The sequence below is a fragment of the Sorex fumeus genome, unplaced genomic scaffold (assembly GCF_029834395.1).
Source record: "Sorex fumeus unplaced genomic scaffold, SorFum_2.1 ptg000265l, whole genome shotgun sequence".
In the NCBI taxonomy this organism is placed as follows: domain Eukaryota; kingdom Metazoa; phylum Chordata; class Mammalia; order Eulipotyphla; family Soricidae; genus Sorex; species Sorex fumeus.
In genome coordinates, this window is record NW_026606322.1 from 31,708,987 (window position 1) to 31,716,868 (window position 7,882).

Below are 7,882 nucleotides of genomic sequence, written 5' to 3' on the forward strand. Positions count from 1 at the left end.
TTATTGTATACAATATAAGATAAGGGGTCAGGAAAAGGATAGCTATACTCGTTCTCACCAGAGTACAAAGAAATCAAGTATGTGCAGTCAATCCAAGGGAAATGCTACCCAGCTGCCAATCAGAGAATAAACTGAAGGCGAAGGTTAAGAAAATAAAGGTGGGAGAAGGGAAGGAATGTGTGTGTGTGTGTGTTTGTGTGTGGCAAGCTTATGAGCCCAGTCATACACACACACACACACACACACACACACACACACATACACACACACACACATTAAGAAGGGAAGAAGAGGAATGAGTTGCAAAATAAGGAAGCAAAGATAGAAACAAGTAAGCCCTATTTGTTTTAGAGGAATGCTACTATTCTAGTTGATTTGCAGCTACTCTGTAAAAGGTAAAGGCCCTCCCGTTGATCGTCGATTTGCTCGAGCGGGCCCAGTAACGTCTCCATTGGAGACTTTGTTGTTACTGTGTCTGGCATATCAAATACTCTCGGTAGCTTGCCGGGCAGCTACTCTGTATAAGAGATTAACTTCTCTTATTGTTATATAACATCACACACACACACACACACACACACACACACACACACAATTGCTTTTTGAATAGTGTCAAGAACATATAAAACCAAGCTCCTGGAAGAGAACAAGGCAGTCTCCTGCCCCCATGCCTAGCTGTCCTCACCGGGGCCCCTTGGAAGAGGGCGGATTGAGCTTCCCTCTCCACCCTGAGCAAGCCCTGACAGCTGAAGACCTCCGGGACCCAGCCAAAGCCATGCTGAGACCACTCTCCACATGCTTGGACGAGGAACCGGCAGAGGAACCCAGGTGTGCAGAACCAGGGGCTGAGATCTCCAAACCTACTCGGTTCAGGACTGGGCCTCCTCCACCCAGCTCCCCCACCTTCCAGTAGCTAGACAGTTACACCCACCAACTGCCATGTAACCCCATCAATGGCCAGGATCCAGAGGCTCTAAAACAAAGCTCCCAGAAGTGCCACCTCTTATTCTCTAGTTCTCACTCTCAGAGAACCTGGCAGGCTACTGAAAGTATCATACCCGCCTATATGCCTGACTAGGAACACCTGTAAAGATGATCAGCGGCTGCCCCAAAAGCTTCCATCCCTCTCGGACAGCCGGGCAAGCTACTGAGAGTATCCCACCCACATGGCAGAACCTGACAAGCTACCCGTGGCATACTCAATATGTCAAAAACAGGAACAATGAGTGGTCCTCATTTCCCTGACCCTGAAGGAACTCCCAATATGTCATCAGGCTACACTAGCACGTGACAGGGCCCATTCGAGCTAATCGATGAACAACGGGGTGATCGTGATAGTGATAGACAAGAACAGCATAAATGATCCTGGCATTGCTGCAAATCCATGCGTAAGTTAAGTTTTCCTAGCAACTGTATCAGAGGGATTTCTTATTAATGACTTCATAAGTATGGACACGAGTTGTTTATAAAGTTTGAAGGATCTAAACTTAGCTGAACACCTATTTTTCACTGGGAAGACACCAGCTGTTACAGACACTAAATATATTAGAATTAGGTAAAACAGGTAACAATATATATTGAAAATTTTACATTTTAAACACATAGAACCTATGTGAGTTAAAATACATAATAATTAAAATAAATAATTCAAAGAAATTGGTGCACAAAAGGGTACCTAATGGTTAAAATTAAAGCATCAAATTTTTTTCCTGTCCCTTCCCTCCATCAAAACATATATTTATCAACAAAGACCCTAGACCTATTTTCAATGATGGAGAGAATTTCATCTTAAAGAAACAGAGTACCTCCCATGTTTCAGAATCTGTACTCCAGAGCTTCACAGATATGGGCTCAATGTTCATCACTATAGCTTTAAGAAGAAAGAGTTTTATTCCTATTTTCCATAGAAGGAAACTGATTCAAAGAGAAAAGAGAGGCCGAAAAGATAATACAGGATTTAACGCTCCTTCTTGGTGTGTAGGCTGTCCTTGCAGGATCCCTGGCATCACAAAGTACCCCAACATAGTGCAGCCAGGTCTGGTGTGCTCACAACTCCATGCCTTCCCCCAGCAGCAGTGTGTCATTGTGTCCTTATAAAGCCAGTGGCCCCCACAGTTGGCATCTGAGAGGCAGAGAGGAGGGAGATGAGCACTTTCTCCCAATATGCCTCTGTCACAGGGAACCAGTTGGAAAGGTTAGGACTGATAAAGTCTGGAAAGTGAGTCTTAGGCCTTACCCAGGGTTTACAGGTTCTTTGACTTGCCTTGCAGAAAAGAATTTCAGGAGTAGATGAGCAGTGGAAGTAAAAACAGATTTTATTTGGTGGTTCTTAGGAAAGGGAAAGAGGGAGAGAAAGTAAGAAAAATCAAGGTGTTCAAGAGAGAACACTGGTTTCTCCAAGAGAAGAGAGAGCCCCTAATCACATCCCAGCATTAGATATGGAAGCATAAAATTACATATCTCAAGAAGGGAGATGCAGGCAACACATTTGCTTGGCCATGTGGACACAAGCCACTAATGGACTCAGGCAGCATATGTGCGCCCTTCCTTTGTTCAAGGTGGCCTTTATAAGGTTTCTCCAACCTACCCCCACATGGGAATTCTACTTAGGTAAAAGTTTGTTGCTAGGTAGGTTTCCAAGAGAGTAGAGTTGGGAGTGGTCTGTGGCCTTTCTTAAAATTTCTTCCCTACAGTGTTGGAGCGATAGCACAACAGGTAGGGCACTTTCCTTGCATGTGGCTGATCCAGGTTCAATTCCCAGCATCCCATACGGTCCCCCTAGCACCACCAGGAGTAATTCCTAAGTGCAGAGCTAAGAGTAACCCCTGTGCATTGCTGGGTGTGACCCAAAAAGCAAAAAAAAAAAAAAAAAAAAAAAAAAATCTTCCCTGGCCTTTTGTTCCTGCTGGAGTTTCTCTCTGAGAGGGGTTTCCAGCCTTCCCGGGGTCTGCTGCTGGCACCAAGTAAGGGTCTTACCAGGTCTTGGTTCCTGTGTTTGCAGCCTTGGCCCTATTGACTTTGTTACTATCTAGGAATTCCATTGCCATAGTCCTTCCCTGTCTACTTGCCTACAACACTTGCATGGCATCAGCAGGATGAGAATTGCCAGGAGAGGCTTTTGAAGACTCCTGAGCACTATTTGGGAAGCAAAAAAAAAAAAAAAAAAAAGAAAGAACAGGGTGGGGGAGGGGGAGATAATAAATAGCAATATAGCAGTTAAGTAACAATTAAACTCTGAGGGTGGGAGAGATTGTACAGAGGATAGGTCACTGACCTTGCAAACTGCCAACCTAGGCTTGATTTTCAGTACCTTTTCTGGTCCCCCTGAGCCGACCAGGAGTGAAGACTGAGAGCAGAGCAAGGAGTTATTGCACACCAAGAGTTCTTGCACAAGGCCTTGCACACCACTTGGTGTGATTTAAAAAACAAACAACTACAACAAACTCAATTTAAATTCCAGCATTATGACACCAGAGGCAATCTCACTATGATAATTAATTATCATGTTTTTATTCTATTAAAATATTAGGAATCCCGGATGATACTTCAGCTGGTAGGGCACTTGCCTTGGATGCAGCGGACCCGGGTTCAATCCCTGGAAACACATGTGGTGCCCTGGGCCCAGCCAGAAGTGCTACCTGGGCACAGAGCCTGGAGTAAGCCTTTTAGCCTCCCAAACAAACAAAACAAATTACTCTAAATGAAATATAAATACAAGCTCCATTGACATCTGGTGGATCTAGGGTTCAAGTCCGTAGGGGAATTTTCAGGCTCTTATACCCGGAAAGATATTGTTGTGTCCTACACCCAACTCCCCTGCAAGGTAGCTAGACATCATTACTAAAGTTTAGGAATGACACGTCATGCTTATACATAATTTTTCTTTGACCTCATGAGTATGTTTGTGAAAACAGCACAGAAACACAAGCTTTGAAATGCTACTAAATTTTGAAACTAATTAAGAAGTTCAATCGTTCTATATTACATAGACATCTTTCATCTTGAGATTGTCAAAGTTGAGTTGATTGATGAATATCAGCCCCTCCCTCACGACTCTACCGAGATGACCTTCACAGTTTCATTTCCTGTGGATTCGAGAATGTATGGCTTTACCTGCGCTCATGGCTGGTGGGTGCTTTAAAGGTCATCTTTCCTTGTGGCTATGGCAAAAACTCAGAAGCAGAAAGGTCAGCCCCAATATCTTGCCGTTTCCTTTTTGACAGTTGGAGACAAAGTGAGAATCAAAAAAAAAAATCATAGTTTGTGATCAAAGACAGAGAATCCTGGACACTGATAAGACTATATTTATATTCTTTTTCATCCTGGTTGCAAGAATAAACACTTGGGGTTAATAGGGGAAAAAATAGAGCGCTTTTCTTTTTAAGCACTATAAAATATAGAGGAAAATTATATTTTCAATGAAAAACTGAATTGAAACGTATGATCAAGTTAAGATCTACAATTGTCCTTCTCAAAATAGGGAGGGAGGATTATAAGTTCCTCCTGTCTGTCCTTTTATTTTGTTTGTTTGGGGAGCCATACTTAGCTGTACTCACAGTTTGCTCCTGGCTCTCTGCTCGGGGTCACTCCTGACAGGACTTGAAGAACCATATGGGGTGCTGGAGATGGAACCCAGTCAAACAGAGGACAAGGCAAGCACCCTAACCACTGTATTATCTCTCTGCACCCTTCATCCCCTCAACCATTGTTGAATCTGTATGAGTCATGAGTCACATACAGAGACTGACTTTGGTTGTTCCAATGGAAACTAAAGTGAAATGTCTAAGATCAAATGTTTGAGAGTTAAGCAAAAAAAGTGGAATTTCTTAACATATATGATGGGAAAGGAGTAAAAATAATAATAATAAACAATGTTTATAGTCATTTTAATTAAAAACAGAGTAATAGTATAGTGAGTAGATCACTGTCCTTCTCTTGGCCCACATGAGTTCAATCCCTGGCACCCAATATGGTCTTTAGATCACTTCCAGGAGTGACTCCTAAGTGAAGAACCAGGATTAAACACTGAGCACAGCCAGGTGTGGTTAAATAATAATAATAATAATAATAATAATAATAATAATAATAATAATAACAACTGTAGCACTGTAGCACTGTCCTCCCGTTGTTCATTGATTTGCTTGAGCAGGCCCAGTAACGTCTCTGTTGTGAAACTTGTTGTTACTGTGGTTGGCATACTGAGTATGTCACGGGGAGCTTGCCAGGCTTTGCTGTGCAGGTGAACAATAAAAAATTAATCCAAGTATCAGCGATTTTAAGTGAATAGATTTGAAGTTTGAGTACTCAGGTGGGTTGAGTTCTAAATGCAAAGCTTTTCCTTCCATGACCTATATTTCATGCAAAAATTACTTACTATGTTCAATATTGTTTACTATCTCTATAAAGAGCATAATAACTCCCTCCCTATTTTGTCATGAGTTTTATGTGTAATGACTTTCTTTCTTTCCCTCTTCATTTTAATGATTTTCCTAAATTTCCTAGGAATGTCCTACGCAAAAATCTTTCTTCCATAGAAATAAATTTATGAGGAAAGGTTGCCAAACCCCCAATATAATACTATTCACCACAATGTGACTAAAACATTTATTTGATATTAGTAGTAACACATACACTTCACATCACTTAATGCTGCAAAATCATTATATTTCATTTCTTACTTGCTGTGATATTTTTTGAAGTAGAATTCATAAAACACTTCCATTTTCCTCATTGTGTGGCATGACAGCCTTCTCAACTCACTGAAAGGAAATTAACATGCATGAAGAGAAATTTTAGTTTTCAATAGCATGGAGAACTAGAAATGAAATTTAAATCTGAAACGCTTTTTATGCATAAGACAGAAAAATTGCACTGGAACAACTAGTTTGTTTAGATTTGTACATCTCGTACACCAATAATTCACACCTAAGATCTAAATGTATATATCTGGTTTTCAAATCAGCAGGAAAAAATAGGAGCATATTGTTGTAAATGATATCAACTCTGTGGGGGACATAATATAATAAATACATATTTTCAAAGATGCATATGACATTATAATGCACTTTGACCCTGAGATCACACCAAACATTTTGTACTTTGCACACAAACAAATTCATTTCTTCCTTTCAGGCATTTACAACCTAGATAAATCAACTGGTGGCATGTTGTCATTTGATTTTCAATCATACTTGTGACTTGATAGTAAAAAGTAATGCTTGAACCTCCATACACTTTACCAAAGGCTTTGGTTTTTTGAGGAAGTGTTTTAAGAGTAATCGCATCAAAAACTATGCTTCTTTATGGACAATTTATTCTCAATCAGCAGAGATTTATTATCCAGAGATCTTATCTTGGCTGCAAGAAATGACAGAAAATGATGCTTTATTATGCCATGTATATATTGTGCATGTGAATGAATAGTCATAGTGAAGTTATAATAGATCTATACATGAATATATATGCCATCTGCATATGTATATCATTTTATAATCATAATTCCATTTTATTTTTGTATTACACCTTCATCTTTTCTGTGCAGTTCAGTACCATGTTATTTTCATTTCCACCACAGCTGTATCACTGCTGCTGCCAGATCTCTGTATGTGTGTGGTTTGTTTTTGGTTTTGTTTTTGAGAAAATATACAATTTAAAATTGTTTTTTTTTCTTTTTTTTTATCAGAAAGGAAATTCATCAAGAATTAGATTTTATTTTAGGAACAAAGTAAGGTTTCATGGGAGAAAAAAACAAAGCCTTGGTGTAGAGAAGGTTTGTTCATTTTCTATAGCATTACTGAAGTGTTCGTATGCCTTGATAAACCTATCAATGTTTGGATCATCTCAATGGGGGAAATGACCTAACTTAACTCTATTTTGGTGTCTCTGCAAAGGTAAGTTATCTATTTTGAGGGCCATGAGTTTTCTTTAACTGGGTAGTTTTGTACTGCTGCGTTTGTGAGTATCCCCTAAATCACTGCCTCAGAATCACCAACAGGGGGGAAATGAAGGGTGGGTGGCTGGTGGGTGGAGGAGGAGGTGTGGGAACTGAAGGATAAGCTGCCTTGTATCAGAATTGCCTTAGACTAATACCTTGTGTTCATGAAATCCTAAGCAAGAGACAGACCGCTGGGTGATGAAAATAATTCGGTTAAAACTGATGCCCTATTATTTCATGTTCTCTAGTGTCTCTCTTTCAATGCCATCATGGAAGAACTGGGAATCTCACTCAAAAATCAGAAAAAGTTAAAGAAAAAATCAAGAACTAAGGGGAAATCTTCCTTTACAAGTATCCTTACTTGTCATCAGAGACGAACTCAGAGAAAAGAGACAGTGGCATGAGCCAAGAAAAATGGTCAGAAGCTTCGAGGAAGAAAAAGCATACACCTCCTCCAGAATTTGGGGAAAAGGATTTCTGATGGGTGTGCAATGTGTTTCCATATGTCTCTATACATAAAGCTGCTTATGTATACAGATAGAAGAAATACAAAAGGTTCAAAGCTCATAAAAACAACTATAACTTGCCAAGTGGCACCAGTTCGTCGGAAATGAATTTGTATGCTCACTTATTTTGCCTTTTCACTTTTCCCCCCAATAAATTGCTGTGTGTGCTTTCTTAAATAATAAAAAACAGGGTTTTCTTTTCATAATAAGTTTGAGTGTGCGTTTGTGCTCCATTACGTGCTCACACTCACAATGCTTATTGTGCAAGTGTTCCGAACAAAATGAAACCTCTCACCTGTTTAGATAAACAATTATTTTCATCTGAATTTTTAAAAAACTTTTAACTTAATGTAAGTAGGTGTGTGGGTTTATTTTGTTCTGGTTTGTTTAGTCAGCCATAGCCTTTGGTGAGTGGGGGCTACTCCCAACTCGGTGTTCAGGG

General features: G+C 40.0%; 1 protein-coding gene across 4 annotated transcripts in view; it reads left to right on the forward strand.

Annotated features, from left to right (window-relative positions):
- Positions 1-7,637, forward strand: part of GRIK1 (glutamate ionotropic receptor kainate type subunit 1) — a 489,681-nt gene extending 482,044 nt beyond the window's left edge. For 2 of the 4 annotated variants that reach the window (XM_056109201.1, XM_056109202.1), the window contains 2 exons: positions 6,683-6,769; positions 7,183-7,637. In XM_056109201.1, coding sequence (XP_055965176.1) covers positions 6,683-6,769; positions 7,183-7,338 — 243 coding nt within the window. In that variant the 3' untranslated portion in view covers positions 7,339-7,637. The remainder of the gene's footprint in view (positions 1-6,682; positions 6,770-7,182) is intronic. The other 2 variants (XM_056109204.1, XM_056109205.1) reach the window with 1 other exon arrangement.
- Positions 7,638-7,882: the final 245 nt, after the last annotated feature.